The 26,736-nt window shown below is 37.6% G+C and overlaps 1 protein-coding gene across 4 annotated transcripts in view; it reads right to left on the bottom strand.

Moving 5' to 3' along the window:
- Positions 1-26,736, bottom strand: part of DCLK1 (doublecortin like kinase 1) — a 246,495-nt gene that overhangs the window by 99,423 nt on the left and 120,336 nt on the right. For all 4 annotated transcript variants that reach the window (XM_065829652.2, XM_065829641.2, XM_071804870.1 and 1 more), the window contains exon 4: positions 23,772-23,871. In XM_065829652.2, the coding sequence (XP_065685724.1) occupies positions 23,772-23,871 (100 nt within the window). The remainder of the gene's footprint in view (positions 1-23,771; positions 23,872-26,736) is intronic.

The following is a 26,736-nucleotide window of genomic DNA, read 5'->3' on the forward strand; positions in this document are numbered from 1 at the left end:
GTAACCAACAAAAGATTTCTACATACGTAGGTATCTAAATATTTTACGGTTCTCCTAGCAATTTGAAATAGAAAATTAATCTCTATGGAAGCAATAGAATTCCAGCATAGCAGCATGCTGCTAATCTCCACAAAAATTAATTTTACATCTCAAGCATGAACTATTTTTTCTTTATGTACGTAGGGGGTGGGAAAATATGTGGTGATTTTACTGTATTGGTACCATAGAAGTGGAGAACACCTACATAAAGCAAAAGCCTTATGCTTCACTTTTCTGAATTTATTCTACAATGTACTAAGCAACGGAGGAGACAAGGCATAGTCTTATCTGGTTTCACCTTTTTCATCTTACATGTAAAGAACACTAACCAACTGGCTTAAGCTGTTATCAAATACAGGACCCAGATTCACATTATGAGACTCACCTTGGAAACTATCAGCTTCAGTCCCTGAAGTAAGAAGAGCCATGTTGCACATGGTAATGAGGACCCCTGCAGCCATGCTAGTGAAGCTTGCTTTTCCCTAAGATGGGTAATTTTTCTTCAGGTTTACAGGTCAAAAATGTAGTAATTTTGCAGGCTCATTAAACAAATCTATATGAAAAATGGAGCTATGTATTTCATCCTCAAATGCCAGGCAGCAAGGGAGAGAGGCTGCAGCAAAGGATTCTTTTAGCATACGCATTGATAAAGAAAATTTATTCTCAAAGCATGCAAAGCAAGGAGCAATCCTGTCATATCAGTTTTTTCCTGTCACTTTTAGGAAACTTTTCTCCTCTTTTTTTTTTTTGTTCTGATTTCCATAACTTTCTACCGATACATCATATTGAGAACCTGAAAGGAACAGAATAAATCAGTTAAAGAGATAGTTAGCCTTCTTTTAATACTATATCTTAGGTTTTATGGTTCCCCTAATAAAATGACCTTGATATATATTCAACTTTACATATATCGTCTAGAGGGCTAAATGTCTTAGAAGCGAAAACAACTGAAAACAGATTTTTCACAGTTTATTTCACTCCTTTTTTTTTTTTTTTTAGCAGATGTTTAATATGCACACTTCAGTGCACATTCTCAGCTTGTACATCTTTAACTCAGTTACCATGAAGCACCTATGATTGTATTTGGTTGTACATAAAACTTCTAACAAGACTTGCTACATTCACCGTATTTTCTTAAATAAATCATTATACATATTTCTGCAATGATCTTTTAGGGTTGTTTTTAATTATGTTGTTATGATTATTTTTCTACTCTGAACAGAACAGGAAAAATGAAAATTGGAAATAAGCCTTATTTAAGGGATATGAATGAATGCCTAAATATTTGTCTTCATTACATATTCCAAACTTGTAATCAAGTTTCTGCTTTTTTTTGACAGTGAGCTTGCTTCTAGCACCAGCACAAGTAAGAAATCCTGGTGCTCACTCCAAACATATAAGATCACCAAAGTCAAAGCAGAAAAAAATTAAAGCTCCAATCTAATGAAGAGTTACAAGAATAAAAAACATTGAAAGACCTCGATATAATAGAGTTTCTCCCATTAATATAAATACATATTACCATAATTCAATTTTCTTATTTCTACAAAATTAGTTTTCTTCAGCAAGAAGAAAGAGGCACAGGAAATTTTCATTTCAAAGGTCAGTAATATCTTAAAAAGAAGTGTAGTTAAGAAGCGGTATTCCCAAGAAATTTCCAGGACACAGAAGGTTTCATTCAGTAACAATATTCAAGAGCATCCTTAATTGCTCTGCTGGTCCAGAATAAAAAATATTGTCTACCAGAATCTTATCACACCTTGACACTTGTTCTGTCTATCACCTCTCTCGCCTCTTTCTGAGGAGTAGGTAGAGGTTTTGTTTGTTTTTGTGATGATGCACTGAAGTAGTGAGGGAGTAGGGAGAGAAACTGGAAGAGGAAAATAGAGGAGCTGACAGTGAGGATGTTACTGTGTAAAGTGTGGTCAACAGTGTGGAATCTGAAAATGGTCAAAGAGAAGAAGAACACAGCAAAGCACAAATGGACCATTAGGAGTCTCTGAGAAACCACATTTGATAGGGTGGAAATAACACAAGCAACACTGGGGCTACAGCTGGAGAATGAGAAACAACCATGTGCTGGGTTAGTTGAACTGAGGTAATTTTCCGTGCAGTTAGTCAGTTTTCTTCTTAGTAGGTAGAGCGGTCTTTTGGTTTGGATTTAGTTTAAGAATAAAAAGATAGCACCCGGGATCAAGTTAATGTTTTCTCCATGTAGCTTTCCAGCATTTGGTATTTGGTACAAAAAGAATGTAAAAACTCACTGACATCTTGGCTGTTGCCAAGGGGATGGAGGACATTTCAACTGTCCAGCTGCAGGTGCAAGACAGCACTGTGGAGGGAGCATAATGAGACAGCACCTCAGACTGACATCCAGGTCGATCAATTAACTATTCCATAACATGAACTTCATGCTCCATATACAAGGGAAGTTGCTGGGGATGGCCCTTCTTCGATGGACACCACTTGTGAAGGGTCCCACTCCCATGGCTTCTGTACGCCTGCTGTGACCTCTGCATTTTCCTAGACTCACTCTGCTCACAGTGTCCATCCTCTGGTTTGCATTCCTGGGAGCACACATTCCAGCAGCTAAGTATTGCTTTGTATCACTCTTTATTATTACTATTATTTTATTAAATCTGCTTCTATTTCAACACACAAGTCTTTCCTTCTTTTCCCTTCCTTCCCCAAGGAGAGGAAAGGTGAGAGAGAGTGGCTGTTTAGTGTTTTAGCCACTGCCCAGGGATAAATGGTAACAGAGCACAAACAGAGAATTTGAGATCACATAAGAGGAAGACCACCAGCATCAGCTGGAAGAACAGCAGTGCCCTGGTAAGCGAGAAGTCACAGTGTAAGAGAGACATCAATCGTTTACATGTCCGAGTACAAGATAAGAAGACTGCAAGTATCGCATTTTCTACTGCTTTTGTTATGATAGCATTTTTTTACTGGTTTTGGTGTTATTTTCAATATGCTGTTATTTTCAATGTGCTGTTTTGCCACAGGTATTCACTGATGTTTACCATTAGCAGTCACATTGTGTTAGAAAACACAGTCTCCTTTCATCATGGACTAACTTCAATTTTTCAAATGCATGCCATGTTCCAATTTATACACTGGCATTATAAGAAGAAGAGCTACTAAAGACAGAAGTTTAGTAGAGGGCCAGATGTAACTTATTTTTTGAGTCTCAATATGTCTATTGGCTTAAAACCAAATGCCAGGATTGCCTTCTGCTTCAAGCCCCACATTAAATAACCTGATCTACATGGCTTTATCTTACCTTCTAATTCTTACATTTTAAAGGCTTTTGAGTTCAATGTAACCTGCTTTTAAAATGATCTTTTCTTGAACAGTTCAAACATCAAGCTACCAGAACTCTTTTTCACCTCCATAAAGTCATAAAAGATATTATATTTTAATAATACAGGTATTTATTGTCCCCAAAACTAGCTCGCATTCCTAGATCTTGATAACACACTGAACATTTTTGAACATTTTCATAAAATTCTTTGACATAAAAGATGTCCAGTAAATTCTATTGATTTTTTTTTATTTTTGCTTTCATGGTTTATATGTTCAGACACCTCTTAACATCTGACTTTCGTGAGGACTTACATCCTGAGGCTAATAATTACATGAGAAGTCCTAGATGGCACAGTTGCATTGTTCTCCAGACACTATGTTAAAGCAACATCCCAATGCAAAACACACAATGGTTTTCTTGCTGCTGTAATTAGTGGCACTATGTAAAATACATTTTTAAAATACAATAGCAATTTTAAAATTTCGTACTTCTGCGGAAGTCCATGTCAAGAAATGCACAAAAACCTACTAAATTATTTCATTCTGTGACTCATATTTAGAACATTGCCACATTTAAAAGATATTTGTTGCCAAGAAATTTTGTTTTTTCACAGCTCACGTGTATAATATAGCCTACACCACATCATGAGCCCTCCTTTCTTCTGCAAAACACATTATTGAGATTACATCAAGTAGAACATTACAGTTTATTTCAACTGAATATTAAATTCAATGTTTTAGTTGAAGCTGCTTGATATCCCCCATTATAAAAAGCTGTTTAGCAGTTTTTTATAAAATTTCATGAAAGCTTTAACTGTGGATTGATATCTTCCATGTTTACTGTCTGTCCTCAGGCTTATTTGCTCAAGTTCTAAGTCCTCAACTGATTCCCAAAAGTTAGGGATGGTTAGGGGAAAGTTTATTGTTTGTCAGGTTAAAGAAACAAGAGGCAGCAGGATGGGAACAGACCTGAAAACACCATATTCCATAAAACCCCTCACTGATCGAGTTTAGTTTTTATGTGATTTACACAGTTCCACAGAAAAGCAAAGCTCTGGACAAAATACAGTCCTTCAGAAGTGTTTTCAGGGGATTAACAGACTTCTTCAGACCTTACAAAGATAGGTTCTGAAGATCCACACCAAAGAGGATCCATCTCCTCTACAGCTTCTGCCCACTTAGCTCATGGTTTGGTGGGCCATGTTTTACAACCACCACTGAGTATCTCCTAGCTGGAACTTCAAGAGGAGAAGCAGGACTTTCTCTCCCATTTCACTTCCTGATATCCCCAGGCTACTGCTACTCCAGGCATGGAAAGGAGAACAGGAGACTCACTGCTTTGTCCTCCCTGTGCTGTCCTGCAAGGGGTGGCCGAGGAAGGAGCAAGCAGCCACGCTGAAGCACTGAGGGAACCAAATAATGATGAAGTAAAACATAGTTTGATAGGCAACTATAACTTGTGAATTCTCTAACATCTGTAAGCCTGATTTGCTTAATATTTGCACAGTATTATTACATAGTGCTTTGATTTGGAGAAGTTTTTTCCTTTTTATTTTTTAGTTGAAGTATTTATTTTTATTTTTACATGTGTTTATATAAAACAGATGTTTAAAAATAGTAAAATTTTACCAATAACAAACAGTAAAAAAAAAACAAACACAAAACCAAACAAACAAACCACCAAAAAAAAACCCCAAAAAACAACACATGTACTTCTGATCTTAAAAGAAGAAAAAAGCCAACAACACTCTCACAAAAACTCCTGAAAAGGGGAAGTGAAAATCAATACATCATTAAAGGAATAATATCCCTAAGCAACAGAATCTATATACTGGCCATTAAAGCTTTGTTTTGTTCCCATTTGTGTATACACACACACATATGTCTATTCAGAAGGTATTTTTAGTTCCTTCCTTAAAGTGTATCTGCTCTTATTATAGTCCAATTTTAGCTATTTCCACACATTTGTATTTCTGCCCTTCCCTATCACAGATCACGTGTTACCACTCAGCTGGTTACAATATGAGGATAGGGGAAAATAAGTGCACTAATTGATTCATTTGGAAATACTTTAAAGGTGAAGATGACAGAGTAAAGAGTATTAGCATGAAATGTCTTGAGCATCAAGCTCTAACAGCTTCTCATGAGCATTTCCACACAACATGAATCTTCCCCTGTCCTGTGATGAGGTGAGCCAACAAACATGGGACACTTTCCTTGGCTGAGGAGTTGTAAGATGGCACAGCTTGAACACTGTGCATAAAGCACATCAGTAGTTGTTGCACCAAATTTGATAATCTCTTGTGTTGTGCTATTTGTTATACCTACTTATCTAGAACTTGTTTAGCATAACTTGCTTAGCATTAGGAGCTAAATTTGCTGATGCCTTAGATCACAAGCTACGAACTTTTACCTAGATATGTTGAATTTTAACCTAGTCAAGTAAAAGAAGGTCTCAGAGCCAGTTCAAGCCAGAAGATAAGGAATCTACATTCATTAACAGAAGCTGCAGAAAAGAAACAGCGTGCCTAGAGATGATGGAGGGACTCAATGAAAAAGAGGAAGACCTCAGATCCTAATATGGCTACTGGCCTGAACTGTCACATAAGGGTTGGGGAATTTAGATTGTAAGAGTATAATTACCCACAGATTTCTTTGTACGAGGTTGCTCTTCAGAGGTACACAGCTCAAGCTGTAGTGCTACTAATAAAATGACTTTATAGGAGAATCTCTTTTTGACTTATTGATTCAGCAGAAATGGAAAGTCGAACCCTGTTGTGGTGGCTGGCATGCATCATTTCCATGACACTTGGCATCTTACAGCTGAAGTATCTAACAACACAGACAATATACGAAGATGTAGGAAAAATAAACTGCAGTTTTTAGATGTATAAGCCAACACTTATTCAAATAAGAGTCTACTAACATCCAAGTTAACCAGCCCTGTTCAATTATGCTTTTATTTTGCCACTCTTTATCTGTGAAGTTATGGTTTCTTAATAAGCTACGCACTGCTTTATACCCCCAAGGATCAGATATTTAAGTCTGAGATCTTAATTAGTGCTCTGTAGCTTTGAAATACCCAGGAGATATATGTTACTGTTTCATTTAATTTCTTTTTTTCCTTCTTCATTAGTGGGTTTGCAGATCACAGGCAACTTTAAAGAAAATGAGGCCAACTTCAACTACAGTAGCAATAGTGACAGTCACATATTCTGTCCAGTTAGGCACTTCTAATAAACACAATATGTGGCATATAAACACCTTCTGAGTGGGAGGCTTGACAGCAACACTCCTTCTAATGATAAACGCACAGCAAGTGCATGCTGCAGTAGGAACAATGCACTCACACTTCTAAAAATTGTGTTTTGGGATAAGGATCTTTTTTTCTCTCATTTCTTCCATTTTCAATGCATGTATAATTGCTGTGTCAGATCTCAATACAGTAAGCCCAAGAACGATATTAAATATATATGTCCAGGTGTTTACTAGTTTACTGAAGTCGTTCCCATAAATAAGAGGTGCTAACCATACCTACAAAAATATGCAAACTTTGTCCTGAAAAATTCATCAGTAAGAGAAAGAAGTATTAAGATGGCTAGACAGAATTATACAAAAATACATTCGGATGTTCCATGTATACTACCTAAATCGTCGTTTCCCCAGACTTGGAGTAAAGGACTAACTCATGGGATGAATGTGATAGATGATCTTTGAATAGACAAGTCATCTTCCAGGAAGTGATTTTAGGAAATAATTACTCAAGACTCACTGAATATGCTGTCCTTCTGGGAAGACTTTTCTAAACTGGAGTCAGGAAATGGGCTAGAATTGTTTGTTACAGTGACTTTGCAATGGCATCAGTAATCTGTGAACGTTCATATAGCCATTGAACTTAGTATCCTGTATTTTTCATTGTGTCCCACATGACAAATTCTGTATTTCTTGCTGGAGCATAATGAAAAGGAGCTACAGGCTTAAAGGGTACATTGGAAAGGACTAATTGAGTTGGACCTCGACAAGGGGGCCCATGTGAACCTCATGAGGTTCAACAAGGCTAAGTGCAAGGTCCTACACCTGAGTCAGAGAGGGGTATCAATACAGGCTGGGGGATGAAGCGATTGAGAGCAGCTGTGCCAAGAAGGACTTCAGGATACTGGCAGATGAAAAGCCAGACCTGAGTTGGCAATGTGTGCTCGTAGCTCAGAAAGCCAACCTGTTCTGGAGAGACCTTATTATGAGCTTTCAGTAAAAAGGTTTACAAGAAAGATGGGGACAGATATGGCCTGTGGTGACAGGACAAGGGACAATGGTTTTAAACTAAAAGAGGGGAGATTCAGACTAGATATAAGTAAGACATTTTTTACAAAGAGGATGGTAGAATATTAGAACAGGTTGCCCAGAGCGGTGGTAGATGCCCCATTCCTGGAGACATTCAAGGCCAGGCTCGACAGGGCTTTGAGCAACCTGATCTAGTTGGAGATGTCCCTGCTCATCACAGGGGGGTTGGACTAGATGACCTTTGAAGGTCCCTTACAATCCAAACCATTCATGATTCTATGCTTCCAGAGTTTCGTATCGGCTTTCTCACAGACATGAAAAAGCCTATGTGTAATTCAACTACTGATGTTTGTCTGAATTTGTACAGGGCCCTGAAATAGGAACATCCCTGTGCATTGCAGATAGTGGTAAATAATGATACTTTAAAGTATCATTGTCGTTAAAAAGGGCACAGTGAATTTGATGGAGCATCATGAAATATTTCCTAAAAGGGAAATAAAGACACGGAAACAGCTTTCAACACGTCTGAAAAATACTTGTGTAGGTTATTCAGAAAGGAGAAGAAAAAGATCTCCCCTTCATATTAAGCACCAAATACTTTCAGTTGCCCATCCACTTAAATGCATCATGAGGTTCACCAGAAGAAAGGCACTGAAGAAAGATTTGAAACATAAGTCTTATGGATGAGACCAGGAAGGCTATTTCATATGTACAGGGAAGGAAAAGGAAGAAAAGTGCTAGAAAACATGGGATAAACTGGCCACCAGAGCTAGGAATACTTGTGGAAGAGCAGGTAACATTACGAGCTGTTCAGAGGAATGGCAGGTGCTCTTAAGGGACTTCTGTGTCATTTAAAAGAGAATTATGTTCGAATCTCATTCAGAAAGCATCCATTCTGTGATTATAAGGTAAGCAGGTTTAGAAATCTTTCCTGTTATCTGCTGAGGAGAGAAACTGTTCATCTGGAAACTCTGTCACAGCTAACATGCTAACATAATCTTATTCATCATGGACATTCTTTATCAAGTTACGTCCACAAGTGACTTATTTTCCAAACTTGCCATATAAGCAGAAAATGCTTCAGAAGTTTGGTCTCCTAAGAAAGCAGAAATGTTCACACCCTTCCAACTGAACCATACTATTCTATTATTTCTTGAACAACTTCATGTACTATTGCAGTGAGATTCATTGTTCCATTCAAATACATAAGGACTATACAAAGAGTTAAAGTGAAAACACAGATATAGCTATTGGAATGTGCGTCACAGAAAGCTGGTCTGTTGCCATCCACTTGAGAGCGTGGAGAATGTGTGTCCCCTTATGCATTCCAATGATAAAGAAAAAAAACCCACAGGTATGTCAATATTCTGGGACAACAACAACTATACAAATTGTCTTCAGTTTACAGTATTGATAATATGAAACATGAGTTATGAGAAAGTGAGCATTTTTTAAATCTTCCAGGTGACTGTTTTGCCTGAAGAAATAAGGCTGCTGCCCTACACTATGCAGGCAAAGCTCTCCCTGAAGTGCAAAAACTCTCAAAACCTAACAAAATGCTTGTAGTTTCATGAAGACTATTTAGGTGTTTTAAAAAAGAAACCTAACTTACATTCAACTGCAGCAATATCAAGTAACTAACCACAGAGCTTCCACCTCAGAAACAGAGTTGCCTACAAGCCAGTAAACACCGACCTGAAGCAGTTTCTGTTACTGACAATATATACAACTCTCTTAATCACTTCCATTGAACCTCCTTATTCAGGTCTTGTATTTCGAGAGGATCCATCTATTTCCAGTATCATGAATTCATTCAGAAATCATTCTTAATGAATGGTGCGAAAGTGGCTGCAACAAACAAAATAATCTGCAAGGTCTCTCTGTGCTCTTTCATATCCTGTAATTTCATGTGTTAGATCTTGAAAGAATTAACCTGGCCCAGTTTCAGGCTACAAGCATTTGTCCTCTTAAAAAAAAAAGAGATATAAAGAATATTTATGGATATCCCACTGGAGATCACAAAGATTCCTATTTTGCACTTTACCCATATACTCCAGTTACTTTTAAACAACTCAAGGAAGTCCTATTTTACCTCTGTACTACAAGCAATTCTTGCTATATACAGATGTATTACCATCAATAAGTGTCTGTCACCTGTAAGGAGTTCCAAATGCCTAATAAGCACCTGGATCAAATTCGCAGTTGGAAATAATGACATCATAAAAGTAAGTAGAGGAAATACTCAGTATCCTACCTCTCTAAAGACTAAAGGTGTTAAAGCACAATGCAATGCAAATTATATTAGAGCTCAACACAACTAAAATACAAGGAATACAAAATCTCATAACAAAGCTATTAATTAGATTCACCTCTAACACAACACACTACAGAGTATCAAGGAACCTCTTATTTTACCTAAGAAACTATAGCATCACTTCTGCAATGAGAATCAACAACTTTGACCTCAGTTAGAACCAAATTCAGGTGCTGAAAAGGCTGTTCTTAACAGAGGACTCAAATTCTTGGACACTTGAGATGACTGAAAGCTTTTTAGCACAATCCTGGAATCCAGAGACACACTAAATGGTAAGACTCTCAGCACCAGAGCTCATGAATAACCATGATTCCTGTGTAAAGAGACTGCTGATACATCAGTTCTTTAATCACTTTATGAAACTCTCAACCCTGATATTAACTGACAAAGGCTTTGCTCCTTCCAAAGCTACTTCACTCTGCAGATCAGTTACCAAATACAAGTGCAACGCAGCAAGAATTTTATGTCTTTTAGTAAGGCCACATGCTACCTGTGCCCAAAAAGTCCTGAAATTTAAATGCAAACCACATCTTTCAACCTCACATGGACTCTAGAAACTCTAGGCATAAATGGGGAGATTAAGAGTAAGGTATACATTTAAATACCATAAGGTAGAAAAGGAATAACAGCACACTATTTATATTAGGTTTGAACTTTCTTTATTTTCATCTTTTCAACGCTTGGGCACAAATTTGTTCAAATTACCTGTAGCAGAATTTTTTATTATCTATACAACACTAGCTTGTAAGGAAATCCTTCTTTGCAGTCTCAATATCCCAGTGAGTTGCAAGAGCAGTTAAATAACTGCTATAGTGACATAATTGTTGATCAAGATGTGATTATGTAATGTGAAACATGGTCATTCACAAGTCATTTACAAATTGCACTTTTCTACTCTTCTTTTTTTAATTTATTTTTTCAACAGAAATTATTCAGAATTGGATAACAGGCTCTACAAAAGACTATTAACAAAGCAGTCTGCCAGAGAAAGAAGAAACACAGGGGTAGATCATGAAACTCTAGAAGCAATTTTAAGAACTTAAATATTTACTTCACATAGCATGAGGGAAATTGTTTAATCAGTTTTAAAATTAAAAGTCACCCTAAATTCTGTTTGTCACTCAGATGCTATCACAAAAAACCAGGCATCGTGAAAATCACTGTTTACGTAATGTATGTGAAATGATGACGTTAAAGTTCATTGATAATAAGAACAAAGATACCTATGAACACAAAATTGAAAGTATTGGCATGATTGAGGAGCTATGCCTATTGCATTTGGTTTACGGATGCGACTCAAGAAAGGATGAAGCCTCCTGGGGCTGGATTGTTACTTCAATAGTTTAAGGTTCCTTCACTCTTTAAGTGGATTAATGGAGGCAAAAACAGATTCCCAAGACTGGGGTTCACCTGAGTGACAAAGCGAGATGGGACGTAGCTGTGCCAGTCAATGGGGACAGCACGAGTGAACAAGAGCACCCACAACAGTTTGTTGTTCCATTACCTGGCAATTAGGACACTAACTAAAATAGATAATAATTAAGGTTTAATATTTATGTATATTTGCTTATAAATGATGGTGGATACAGACACTGCAAACTATCCCAGGAAGGAGGGAGCTGAATGGATGTGCTTTGTCTCTGTGATATAAGTCCTTACTTACTAGACCGTAGACACATGCTCCTTGCTTCCTACCTCTTCGGTTTCATGACTGTCACATTCCGGCATGCAGAATATCAGGACACTTGTTTCGGAGGCGGAAAAAGTGGACCAGTGCCAGTAAGAATCAGACTATTTTAGCCTAGCAGGAAGTCACTGGTTTTGGAACCCAGTATAGCTCAATCAATGTGTAGGGTTTTAGGCTAATTATATACTTGTCCATGACAAGAATATAAAATATCTTGGAATCCTGTCAGAAATGTTGGCTACTCTGCTGCTGGATATTCTGTACCTACAATACTTATCATGAAACTACTGGCATGTTTACTTTGCATTTCTTGCATGTTTTCCTCTCATCTTGTCCTTTACCAAACATCCATCCATACATTTAAAGCGGAGTGTAAGCTCTTTTCACACCATCCCTCGGTCTTCACTATCCAAGAGACTGTATCCAAATCTAGTCCAACTCACCAATCATACACTTCCCTAACAAATGCGATTATTCGAAATTCATACCCATGTAACTGGTCTGAATTTAGTTTTGGTTGGCAGGAACATGAAAGTAGGTGTAGATTGCTTATGATGGGTAGGAAAAGGAGACGAAACTTTCAAAACATTGTTGAAAAAAAATAGAGAAGGAATTATAACAACCACATTTGTGTTCCATTTAAACACAGGCTGTTATGTAAGTGTCCACTGCAGTAGGCTTGGTTTTAAAGAAAGTTAAACAGACACACACTGGCTCTCTTGCAGCAAATAGTTACTTAACACACCTCAAGGAATTCAGAATATTACAGACTGATTTTTTTCCTCTACTTATTGCTTCAAATCTGCCTGTAATAAGAGTATTGAAAGTCAGTAGGCAGCAATTTTTAAAGAAGAAAACCATAAAGTGATGTTGTCTGAAGAAATAAAACCACCTGGTATTCTAATGGCTACTTAAAATAACAACATTATTTGTCATGCCCTTAACAAAAAGAATGCTTACAGTTCCAAATATTAATGATTTTGAATGTTTTTATTAAATTTTCATACACACAAGAAAAAATATAGAGCTGTAACATAAGAGAAATATCAAATCAATCAGGGCCTCGGGAGTCTACAAATGGATACAGGAAAACAGGCAAAACTGGAGATTCAGACAAACTTACTACAATATGGAGCTCCTCAACAGTATATTTTTACAGATAAAATCCTCATGCACCCAACAATTAAATACAGCACTCTTACTGAAGCCAAACACTTTTATATGCCGACATTAAACCAACATTCACACCTGGACGCACATGCCTCGCACACTGATCTGTGCCGCAACGCAGGCAACACAACCTGCCTGCCATCTATAGGCACATCCAGTTGCCAGCCCACCCACATTTTTGCCTCTTCTACGTCCCCAACAGTACCACTGCCTCCAGCTGCAGCAGACTTACCGCAACATTGCTTTACCTATCAACAGTAAATCCAGAATTTAGCTTCCTAAGTTAAAAAATATCAAGGACTTCAGGACTGTCTCTGATTTTAAAATCCCTAGGCAGCTTTTGCCTCTAATATTAATGGGTTCTCCTTGAACGCTATCTGGTTCAGGCAATTAAATTTTTCTATAATTATTTAGATAAAACTAAAGTAAACAGGCTGAGTCATCCTGGCAATAAGCTAACAGCGGGATAACTGGAAAACGTGGCTTTACTAAGAACATCTGCTAACACCACAACACTTACTGAGGTGTGTAAAGTCCCAATGAGTTTTTTTTTTTTTTTTTCCTGAGAAAGTTTAAATAATTGCAGATTGAAAATGCATGTTAGGCTGGAAATAGCCCATGAAACCATCTTTCATTCTGTATTTCGCAGCATACTTCAGAGATTGTTCAGAGGAGTGTTTTGAAGCTTACGGTTGAGTTTGTTTATAAGGCTGATGTCCTTTCTAAAAACTCAAAGAGCCTATTTTTATTGAGTATGGGAAACCAGATGAGTAAAGAAATGACAGACAAGCTCTACTAATATGATTTTATTCTGCTTTACAGGAAGATGCATAGATTTAAATTCTGTTACTATCTTAATAGTGTACACAAACTTATTTTTTTCCCAACAGTGATAGGTCTGACTTGCCCAAGACAATGTATTTTGCAACTGACTTAACTTCAGCATTTTTCTCTGAGAGAATAATATTCATTTATCCAAAGATTCTGATTAGACAGGGCACTTTTCTCCCACCATATATTTCATTTTTTATAAATACAGAGGCCAAAATATTGAAATAGTAGATCTGTCATTACTACACTGTGGAAGATCAAAATAAGCACAATTTTGGTAAATGTGACTATGTGAGCATTTTATTGTCTAGGTTTTGGTATAGGCTTCTTTACTGACCAATTCTTTTTAGCCTTTCTATTTTTTGCCAGTTGAGTTTGGATCCTTACCAATATATTTTGGACAGATGTAAACCTAAGACAGCTTTTGGGTTGCTTTTTGTTGAAATTCCAAGTTTCCTCCAATGTTCAAGCCCCCAAATGCTTAAGTCCAACAGACTTCACTCACTAATTCTCTTGATTTTTCAAAGTATTCTCTCTTAATATTATATATAAAAAGAAAAGCTGGACTGGTTGGGTTTTCTTGAGTCTTCACCATAAATGAAATCAATATGGGATTACAATATCTAATGCTCTTTCTAAGCCAGCTCTCCTTTAATGTCATTATTATTATTAACAACACTAAATCTAAATGGAATAAATGTTCCCAGTTAGCATTAGTGACATTTCGTCTCTAATCTGCATCTAGGAAGTTTAAAGCTTCTCATAATATATTAGTATTTCTCCCACTAGTAAAAACTACACAGCTGTCTGTCTGGATCCAGTCTGAGCTGTAATCCCAGTAGACACCCAGCAGAATCTCAGGAGAACGGTCCTCTCTAAAGTGATTTTAAAGAAATCAATCCTGTTTTATTTGCGTAGGTTTGTCTTTATTATTAAATGCTTACATAATAATTTAAGAATTCTATTTTTAATGACATTTTCAAGCAATTTATTTGATTCCAAAGTTAGGCTCCCTGGTGTGTATTCCCCATGGCTCCCCGTTTGTTTTCTTTAAGCAGAAAACAACATATCCTGTCTTCCAGCCCTGCAGCACAGCAGCTGCTACGCAAAAATCCATCTATCCCATTTTCTCAAGTCACCTATTCTGTGGACATTAATATGTACTTGCAAAACAGAAAGAGCATGTAAAGTTAAAGACAGAAACTATTTTTATAAAGCTTCATGAAATTTGTTCTCATGCAGGATTTTTTCCTTCCTAAACACAGTGTCTTCAGCAGAAACTGCCTCGTTCTGTAAATTGTCTTGCCATTTGTACTACGTAATCTTAACAGTTCTATGTAGCTGTGAAATATTTCTCTTTCCTATTCCAGAATAACAGGAAAAACTAAGTAATTTACATTTCTTTGTCTTCTAACCACCCTCCATACTATTAGGAATAATGAGCAATCTTCCAAAAACTTTCCTTGACCCATGTTCTTCAGTTAAAAGAATGAGATCTCAGGTTAGCTCCCCTTTTGCTTCAATAAGTTTAAAGTCCCTAGTAGATTTTCTTACAAAGGAAAACAAACAAAAACCCAAAACAAAACAAAAACAAAAGAGGAAAAAAAAACACAAACAAACACATAGAACAAGTGTTACAATTCCTCTGGAAAAAAAAAAAAAAATTAATAAGCTCTGACTGAAAAATAAAAGAATCCAAATCAGAGCTGCATGACCTACCACCTACGGGTGTTCAATTCCATGGCAACATGAGACTTCCTAATGATTAGTCAGCCTTAGATTACTTCATGAATAATATTAGCAGCCAGTCCTCCTGCAGGGAGCTATGCTACGAAAAAAAGTTTATCCTAAGGTGTCTGTTCACAGAAGTAACCTGAACCATCAGGTAACACTTTTGAGTTTTACAATGGGAAATTTCTGTCGGCTGCATTGTGCAAATAACAGCACTGAACCACTATTGCAGCACATACTGTGAACAATCAGTTTTGCAGTGCAGATCAATACAGCCACTCTACAGAGGTCTTCAACTGGTTGTACTAGCAGGACAGTAAAACCCTTTATACTTGATATATTTGTGTCTGTATACACAGCATCTCACTTAATATGTATGAGTATATAAATATGAATACCTATCGCTGATATATTCAGTTTCTGATTTTACCGCTCTGAAATATTATCCAGGTTGTTCTTGACTCTCTCGCAGCTGCTGTACTGTGGCTTGTGTTTGGTGACAATTTTTTAAAAGGCCTTTAATGAATATTAAGGATGAATACATTTTCCTTATACACCTTCAGAAAGTTTCTGCTATCCAATAGTTAATGAACTCCAGATTTTGAATAATTATTCTCTTTTCAAAAGATTTTGCCAATATAGAAGAATCTGCGAATAGCTCTGGCATTAAAAAGTATGCACACACTTACTCAAGACATGACAAAATTCCAGGTAAAGGGCCCATATCCAGTAGGAGAAGTAGAAAATTCCAACAGTCAGTTTAACAAGCCAGTCCAATTTTATTAACGATGAGTAAAGTCCAATCTCTCTGATACAACTCAACAAACAAGCAGGTCTCCAGGGCACATCCTAATACGGTTTAGCAGATGGCACAGTTCGTTCAGGTTCTCAGACCAAATAACAAAGCATTGACGCTACAAGAACTACTAATCTCAAAGCTGTCTCATACAAACTCATAACAACTGGAGAAAATTAGGCTGTGTTGCTCACACAAAGGATCTCCTGCAAAAGGACTATTTTTCAGAAATTCAACAGATTCCAACAGTTTCTAGCACTGGAAAGGATCTGAAAACTGAAAAACTGAAATACAAATAAACTTGCCAAGCTCACCAGCACTGTACACTCCATTTCACCTAGCTAATTAACATGATGAGGAAAAGTACAAAGATAAACATATGGGAAAGGTGATTTCTAAACATCTCTGATGTTAAGCCCCTCTATGCTTGTCACCAAACTACTTAACAGACTTGGTGGAGGGGGTTATAATATACAGCTACTGCCTGCTGTTTCCATAATCCCTAGAACTGGAAAAGTAAAAAATAAAGTTTCTCCTAAAAAAAAACTCAAAAGAAGCTGATATTTTGGAAGCTACCATCTTCTGAGGACACAGACTGAACATACAGGCTCAAAACTCAACCTGTGGGCTAAAAGGGAGTATTATACCAACTGTGGACTAGGCTCAAAGGCTGTAAAATAAAGCAACTTCCATGAAAGAAGAGATATAAGACAGTCAAATTAAGAACTGAAATATTAAGATCTACCCTGTGATGTCTACAAATTTCTGTGTTACTTTCCCAGAACAGAAAGTTTGTTTATAAAACTCGTCATAAAAATTTGAATTGCACTCTTTGCATTTGGATATACAACTGAGATGTTCATAGTTTGGGAAAATAGCTTCAAACGTGTTGTAAGAAAAAAATCTTTTCTCCTGAACCAATTCCCCTGGAACATTCCCTGGGCAAGACTCAGTTCAAGAAATTACAACACAAAAATCAAATGAAAGAGCAAAAATATCAAGCTATATAAAATCAATAAACACATTCTGTCTACTCTATTATCAACTACATATTAACACCTCTTATGAGTAAAACCTCCAGTACATTCAGATTATAATAATGATGATGCTTAATAACAAGCCTCCTTTATTTAAAACAAGCTGAAGGTTTATACCGTAAAGTCTCAATTAAAATGCAGTTTAAGTAATATGCACGTTATTGAGAAATGCTTGATATTTTTGAACCCAAAGTTTTCAGTATTTTTATAGCCAAAATCAACTTTACCATGGAAAAATATTGAAGAAATATGCACACTCAAAACTCCTATGCAAATGAAGTGGGAATTTCCACCAGTTCTAATTTATTGGATGGTGTTTCATTCATACTATTTTTAACAGACATCAAAGAAAGCAAATACTGCAGAAAACATATTGAAGAACATTTGGTTCAATGAGCAGAGTGAATTAGCATCAACTGCAGCCTTACTGTTTGGCTAGTTTCAATGAGAGGCTGTTTTTTAAGTTATAAGTGATCACGATTAATAGCTATATATACAAGCAACTTTTTCATAGCAATATTGATGAAAAGAGATAACTATGCAAATATACACACATGTATGGTAAGGAGATGGGGAAAGGGAAAGAAGAGAGAGACACTTCAGTGTAAATCTGGACTGGAAAGTACATATATAATCTTCTTGAAAGCTCTAATGTCCTCATTCATGTCTACAAATCTGCCAGCCACGGGGAGCAAAGATTTATGATTTAAGTGACCAAACATTCACTGCTAGAGATGCTTAGGCGGAAAGGTGAGAAGGAATGTCTCCAGTAAGTAGACCTCTGAGACAGAGTAGGGAATAATCAAAGCAAATAGCTTGCAGACAACAGATAAAGAAATGAGCTTACATGATCAATAACATATCTTTTAAAAAGACCAATGTAAAAAAAAAAATAAAAATCCTGTGTAGAAAAAAACCTTGACGTTCTGTGAAAGCACTTTTCATGTGAACAGCTCATTCAACTCAAGCATTACTACAGATTGTATTTAATGAACGTCACACGATATTATATTAACAGCCACCTGATGTTCATGCTAACAGCCTGTTCTCAGTATTTAACTGTGGATCAGCATTCTCCTTTCAAGAGTTTAACACAACAGAAAGAAGCGAGTCCCTCACACGGTACCACACAGCCAAGTTCTACCCTGCAGCCAGAGCCAGGTCTGGTGCATGGCCAAGGGAGGGAGATGGGGAAGGAGAGAAGGAAGGAGGCACTTCTGGCCCAGCTGGACACAGGTGGCCTCTGGGACGGGATATTCCCATCGGTTTTGGTAAAGCTGTGAAACTGTCACACTGCTGGATGTCATTAGCTTGCCCTTACTGTGAGGAAGGGAACAAGGACAAGCAGCGGTGTGCCAAAAGGGAGGGAGCAGAGGGTGCTGTGCAAGGGTGTAGGGCAAAATGAGAGGGTGGGGGTGAAACCAGAGGTCTTGGAGTAGGAAAGTAAAGTGGGCACTGGATGTAAATCCACAGGAAAAACAGTTTCTTTCCTGCTGCCGTTTCTCAATGGTTAGTCTAAACGCTACGCACAGCCAGAAGACTGGTCCCTCCTGCCTGCGTTTGTTTCTGCCTCATACACAGAATAACTGTCTCCAAGGCCCAGCAGTTGTTGACATTTGAAAATATCACACTGCACTGGAGCACTTTATATTTATGCCTCTGTTGAAAGCAAAGTTATATCTCAAAGTCCCCAGAACCCACCATTACTTTCCAAATGCCAAAGCACGAGTTTTTGATGAGGGCAGGGTAAGTCAGCCAGCGTGCTCTCCACTCCTAAGTCCAGCCAAAAGCTGCTTAACACATCAGTCTCTGTCCTATAAATCAGAGCAGACGAAGACTATAACTGATTTCCCCTTCCTCCCTCTTTTAGGAAGGACAGAGTAATCGAGGTTACAGAAACCTGACAGTTATTAACAGGAACAAACATGATACTCCTGACCCTAACTGTGGTTACTGAATCAGAGGCGTGTGCATGGCTCCATGCACACACGCATGTGTGCGGACACCACAGGACTCAGATTTTCCTGGCACATTGTCTGCTGCTGGCAAGAGGAAGCAGTAACACTGTTGGCACAGAGATGCTGAGCTGAGGACTAACACAGGCCAGTAAAGTCAAAGTGAAATTAGGTTTCAAAGATTCCAGTCTTAATTTCCCCCTAGAAGAGAGTCACTCTCATCATTGTTTCCACAACAGTAATATGTGCTCTTGACAAGTGATCTGCAGTTGTTTTCACATCCAGACATTCTATGTTGGTTACACTCTGCTTGGAGGCAGAAACTGGCTTTGGTCAACTGAGACTGCAGCCTTTTTACATGATGCATCTCAGTATGTGATGAAGTCCATCATCTTTAAGCTTCCAAAGCACTCAGCCAACATTAACTAAATATAAAAATAATTTAATTTTTAAAAAAATAAGTCTGATAGTTGCAGCCTCAAAAACTCTCCTGTTTTATAGTGCTTAAAAAGAAATATCTGTGTAAGCCAAGGAGATGTTCTCATTTAGGGCCAGTCCCATGAGTTACTTACATTGCCAAATCCTATTTAGGTGCCTAAATAATAGCTGATTGCAAGTATTTTTGTGAGTGTGGCCCTTAAACCCTAATCTCTGCCAACAAGCAGCTGAGGGCTATAGACAACCATCCTCTGACTTCTTCTCTTCTTTGAAAACTGAACCACCATCAGTTAAGAAAAACCTGGGATTTCTGGGAGAGTGTCCAGAACTGCAAACCAACAATGCCTGAAGCAGCCACTGCCATATTCTGTGCTGAGGAATCCTTCTTCTTACAAGCTGGCTGATGTAATGTGAGCTTCATTAGTGCAATGTTTTCCTGCTTGTTTTTCCCACAAAAAATCTTTTTCTGAAAATAGCATTGCCACTGGTGCTTGACAAACAAGTAGTATTTACTTTTTAATTTTATGGTCATTCCCACACATCTTCAAGTACCATTTGCAGTTCTCATGATGGAAGTGTGTGTCGCTATTGCATCATCAACTAGGTCAGATATGGAGATGATTGCTAGGAATTATGACAGAGATGTCATCTATTGGTTCTGAATTTCATGCAATAAACAGTGTGCTTAATATGAAAACCATCTGCACATCAAGGAAGAGAGATGAAACTGCAATGTATAGTGCCGATTGCTTGGTTTGCTCTTTGATGGAGCCCTAATTAACTGACTTTTCTCAACTGATTGCCAAGGGGATATGCAATGCCTCTTCCTGAAAGACATAAAACAAAAAAAGGGAGATGATACAAAGAAGAAGAACACTCCTTCTTTTTAATGACAGGCTTGAGTCTAAAGTTAAAACAATGAAAGGCGAAACTCATTCTTCAGCCTAAAGAAGATAAAATTGATGGAGGCTCATGGCAGTCCACAGATTTTTCAAAGAGAAAGGAATCATCTGTTTCCCATTTTCACAGTACATTAGAAAAGTAGCAATGGACTTCATTTATAGCACAGGAATGTGGGTTAAGATAGCTGAAAAATAGCAAGGAGTGTTCACCACGAGCACAGAAGGTTCCAGATTCCTTCTCATCAGAGGTGTTAAAGGGGCATATTAGACAAGTATGGCAGAAATGAAATGGGGAATTTTAATCCCACACTTAGACAGAGAGATTGATTCGCTGACTTCTAGACTGGTTTTTCTAAATTGCTGATCCCATGGCCTTTACAAGGTGTTGCTCTGTGCTAGGACCAAGTCATGGGAACAGGACAAAGAAAGATAACTAGAAATAGTGCAGACCGATGAGTCTTTAGACTTTTCCTTTATGATGGAGTGCAATTAATCTCATCCTAAAAGTTTTTTCAACAGCTTTAGAGAAATATAATGTAGATAAGAACAGCTAAATCAGGCATACAGATCCCTTTGCAAAAGCATCCAATAATTTCTGGAGGATAATTCACATGAACTGTTCTAAATATTCACCTTCGACTGAGCCAATCAAACATCTACCATCTACCTTGTCAAGAGATCTAAGTTTTATTTACTGGGAAAGAAACCTACTGGGACTGGCTGAATTGCAGGTACCTACTCTCTTGATACCTAATGTTAGCTAAAATGAATCCCAGTACAGGTGATGGGTTTTCCAATCCCAGAAATTTGTCTCTCACTTCCCTTTAGCATCAGGAGCTCTGAACCCAGACCACAGAACAAGGGTTCCACCCTGATAAGTAATTTCCAGAAGCCTAGAGCCCTGATTGTAAATGTATATTCTCTCTACTTCTCTTTCCCACCTTCAAATTTTGCTTTTCTTTACTCCTTAAGCTGCAACACCTTACTGCTATTAGAAACTGTCTGAAACTGGAAAACACTGGAGTGACGTAGTGATAGAGACTAGAACAGTGTTGCTTCAAACTGCTTTTCAGGGAAGTACAGACAGGCTTTCCAAGCCTTGCACCATTTGATAGCACTTACTAATAATTTTAATGTTCTTAGATTAACTATCAGGAACACATAGATACATAGTCTGATCACACAAACTTCATTTGCCAAGCAAAACAAGCTAAAAGCTCAGTTGTTTTTGAATTTTCTTTCTAAATCTTGCTCTTACCTCAGAGAAGGCTGACTAGATCCATATCATTTGATACATCAGCTATTAATATCAAGCAAGCTAAACAAGTTTTCTGATACCGAACTTCCCCAAAAATTGAGAGCAAAGCTGATGTAAACTTCACAAAGGGATTAGAGACATACTCTGTAGTCTGATTTTCTGCTCTTTGCTCCTGTAGTCAAGACAGTCAATGTTCACTGAATCATTACCTAGTATTACAGAAAAGCAAACAGCACAACAAATGGCTAAAGTTGTATTTTCAGCCTAGATTTTAAGTTTTGCTGTTGTTTCTGTCTTTTGTTGTTGTTGTTTTGTGTTTTGGTTTGGTTTTTCAGCTCAGCATAATATCGTTTCCAGCACCAAAGTTTCAGAGAAAGATCGTGCTTACTCAAAGGGATCACAATATGACAGACCAGGCAGAGTCAGGTGATGTCTGTACTTTGACATGAGACCCCCAGAAAAGAGCTATGTACTTGAAAAAGGGACTTAGACAAATCTGTTGTCAGCATTCCTCCTCCAAGTCACCTCTGGAAAATCAGACACAGGGTTCAGTGTGAGGAGGCACGGGGCAGCCACCTGTGCCATCTCTCAGGTAAGAGACACAAGTGAATCCAGACTATGAAGTCGACTACCTGGCTCTCCTCTCACTAAAGGCAAGAACAGCCGTGATGGCCACATAGTCACCTGGGAACCTTCCCTGCTGCCCAAATGTGTCCCCCTTACCTTTCTAATTCCTATCCTGAAGATGGCTAAAGTTACTTTTTTATGGTTAGTACATTTTACCTTAGAGGCTACTACAGCAATTTCTTTATTGCAAAGAGCAAATCTGGTGCACTATTTGAGTTTTATTTCCATATTACAAGGTCCTCTAGAGGAAGGCAGAATGTGTGCTTGCTTCTGTCTGTTTCTGATAAAAAATGTCATTGCCTGGCCCAGCCACAAAGACACCTCCATTTCAGACTCATCCCTCAGCTCACAACATAAGGTCTATGCAAGCTGGTTTCTCCTGCTCCTGCACAGCTAATGGAGCGTTTGTCTGGATCCAGGTAAATCAAGAAGCCCTCCAGTTCCACAGGTTAGTCAGGGAAATGCAAGTGCATCATCTTTCATTCTGAATGTATATTTGCATCAAAACCAGTGATGAAGTGGTGAAGTCAAACAAGAACGCCCATGATGACTATGAAGTAGTTACTACTGTAACAAATTTTTCAGTCAGCTATTCTTTGAGATCCTTGATATTTTGAAAAAAGATTAGAGGAGCTGATAGCAATGGATTTCAAACACACCCTGGACTGAGAGAGTGCACAGGGGAACAAAACCTGTGCTGGGTCTTGCTTTAAACAAAACAAACCCAATATAAATGTAGCTCCTTTTTTTTTTTTTTTCAAAACACACAAAGCTTATAGTTTTTTTAATTACTACTGTGATTCTTAAATTAAGAAAATTCTTTGTAACGATAATGGTATTTGCAAATCAAACATGTCTTTTCCTTAGAGGACTACATCCATTGATTGCATTATTGTATTAGTCTCTGATAAAACAGAGAACTTCCTGAATTTTCTAAGATGACATTGTTTGCATTTGTTGATCACATCTTCCACACAGAATTGTATCTATCTTCCTTTATCATACTACCTGTGAAGCATTACCTAAATCTTAATCATCAGAACTGTGAGTTTGAAAGATTGTGATAAAGAAGCAGAATAAATTCAGAGAGAAAATACAGACAAAGCACTAAGAAAGACCTTGCAAACCAGGAATTCCACCAAAGACATTGCTATTTCCTACAGTGTACGAAATCCAGGCTGAAGTAAAGTTTTATGCTGAATAGGCAGATACATTTCTCTTGGCAGCTTTATTGTTGCTTTCAGTTACCTCTTATTTTCAGTATTCAGAACTTAAAGAATAAAATTATTTATCCTCTTTCTGAAATCAACTTAAGTGATACAGTTCTGCTTTAATTAGCACTATATGGAAACTTGCCCTCTACTCTGGTTCTAAACATTTGAAAAATACATCTTCTTACCACTTTCATCCAGCAAGAAATCATCCTGGTAACGGAACTTTTCTGGTCCACATGCAATAAAAATGTCATCATCGCCAAAGAAATCCTGAAGGCACATCACCTACAAGCAAAAAGGAAAGGAAGGCATTGTATGAAATACTTCATCATCAAAATTGGAAGAATAATAAATCCCTCCTTGTCTCCATCTGCATGAAAATTCTTCACTATTAATGGAATCAACAGGGCTTCACCTCCAGATAAATTTCAAAGCTGTGCTCTGACCACCTGTTCCAAGTGAGAAACACTTTTATGGACACTGCAGGAAGAGCAAGATAAGACAAAAAGCCATAACTGTCACATTTATTACATGATGCATCAATAGGGTATGAGGTAAATGCCTTTTGTTTATGCACAAGGTACCATTCAGCAGTTGACAAATAATTAATTTGCTTTTGAGCCCACGTTTCTATCCTTTGATTGCCATGAAATGAGGCTACAGCTTTGTATGCAGAATTACATGTAGTTATTTCAGCAAAATCTCCTGTACAGGGAATGAAACTCAGTCTCCCTCACACACCCGTCATCTTCACCAGCAGAGTCAATGAGAAGCCACTTCAAAGGCACCAAGTTGAGCAATCAGGTGAGCTGAGAATTATTCTTCTGGTACTGAGTAAAAGAATAATCCCTTTCTAGTCCCAATTATGAATAGTCAGGATTACATTGCAGTAATGTTATGTCTAAATACAAGATTTCCTTACAACAGCTTTTAGTTCACAAGGCACTACTTAACAGTTTGTTTCCAGTTTGACTATTTTTAGTAATGCTCTTAAAGAAAAACCAGTAACTGTCCAAAAATCTGACTTTAGACTTATTGATCCAATACTGACAAATTTTAAAAACAAATTAGGTATCAGACTACCTTTAAAAAAAACAAAGTCAATTGGTAAACAATATTATAAGCTCTGTTCCTGCTTCATATTTACAACAAAATTTTAAAAGGCTACATTTGTTTTTTTTACATATAATGTTTTGCAAATTAATAGTGCACTAATGTTTGAACAAGATAATTTTACAGAGTTTCAAGTCAACACCATACAGACAGGAAAGTAGCCCAAAAAAAATTTCTAAAAATTGACAAAATAGTTGAGAACAGCCCAGCTGAATCAGACCACCCCCTCCTAAAAAGCAGGGGTGGGGGGGAAGTCAGCATTTAAGGCCTACAAAAACACAAGTGGAAGAATTAGCTAATGAGATTAGACTGACTTTGCCAGACTTTGACATAAAAACAAACATTCGCCCAACCTGCAGTGACTGATGTCTAGGGGTTGTGAAATTCATATAATGCTTCCCAGAAAAACGCCTGAAGGCTTTGGTATCTACCACAGCTAGGAGCCCCTATGCTAGGAAAATCTTAGAGAAAAAAAAAATAGTAGTACATGTCGTGACTTGCTTGCTGAGGAAGATTTGTCATTAAATCTATTTTAAAGGTAGAGCAGCAGCAGCTGGGGTAAAAAAAAAAAAAAGAGAGAGAGAAACTCAAAAGAAGAACTAAATGAAATAAAAATCCAGAAGGAAACAAAGGGAGTCCCAAAATGACACGTTCCTTAAGCGATGCACATAATTTTAAACTCAGCTCCACCACAACCTTATTCCTATCAACGTTGTCATCTTACCACCACACAGTACCTGAGCACGAACATCAAAAAGTAAATATTTGATGAAGCTTTTTACCATGTTCCTACTCAGTTTATGTTCTATTAGTGCATCAGCCTCAGTAACCTTTATATGCACTCAGTAACTTCCCATCTTTTTTTTTTTGTGCACAAGACATACCCTGCCTATCTTCCCACTTCATACTCCCACCAAGCTTCAAACATCCCTTCAGTCAAGTTCCTCTGAAATTACCACCTCTCCCACAGCATGCACAAAACTACTAATTTGCAGAATGACATTACAAATCCTGTGATTTCTTGTGTGCCTCCCAAGTTTGCCACTCTTCTGGGGAGTGATAACCTTTACATTTGTGTTTATGCTAAGCAGAATATTAGAACTGAAGAAATAATAAGTGACAATAGGCACAAAGTTGAGCTATTTTGACAAAAATCATGAATAAAAATTAAATCCATATTTGAATAAAAAAATTGTATGGATTTAATAACATTCAAAATGCTCCGTTCTGCCCAGTTAGGAAAGTTTCATTCACACCCTAACAAGACATTAAAATGGCAGTAGCAACATCTAACCAGGCTCAGTTATGCCAATACTTAAAGCATCTGAGGTTCAGTAAGTGCAATTTACATGCACATCAGGAAGAAAACAGGATTAGCAAAACAGAAAAACATCCTTGGTTTTTATTAAACTTTACACTTATAATTTAAAGTTTTCTTACGCTCACCTCTTTCCTCCATGCTTTCAGTTTCCTACTGTGTATGTAACACTGTATACATTTCTTACAGGTTTTCTTGCTGCCTGAGATTTTATTAATTTGTGAATTACAATTCTAGCTCCTAGAAAGCTCATAGCAAGAGCATCAGGTCCCTCCAAACCCATCTGTCTCTGGAATAACTTCTCTTCAGGCTTCCAGTATCTTTTTATCTTATTTATTGGAAGCCTCGACATGTCTTTCATTGTCTGCTTTCTCCTCTGCCTGATTTTCCACCCTTTCTGTCTCAGCATCCCTGGCCCGCTCTGGTCCCCAGCTCATGCTTCTCAGACGTTCCACTAATAGGTCTTCCCAAAAGGCTTCTCACAAATACACAGCACCCTCTTCCAGGCTTTTTCGGCGAGAAATTGTTGAGCACTTTTTTTGTTCATGCGTAGTCATCAGCTAAGCAACAGGACCTGCTTCTTATTACCCATTTTCACTTCTGGAGAACACAGCTCCTCAAAAGTTATGCTTTAGAAGATCAAGGATTTATATCACTCACACTGGACTGTGCCAGTGCTTAAGAGGTCATTGCGCTCTGTTGCACGTGACCAGCTTTAA

The sequence above is a fragment of the Patagioenas fasciata genome, chromosome 1 (genome assembly GCF_037038585.1).
Source record: "Patagioenas fasciata isolate bPatFas1 chromosome 1, bPatFas1.hap1, whole genome shotgun sequence".
Lineage (NCBI taxonomy): Eukaryota > Metazoa > Chordata > Aves > Columbiformes > Columbidae > Patagioenas > Patagioenas fasciata.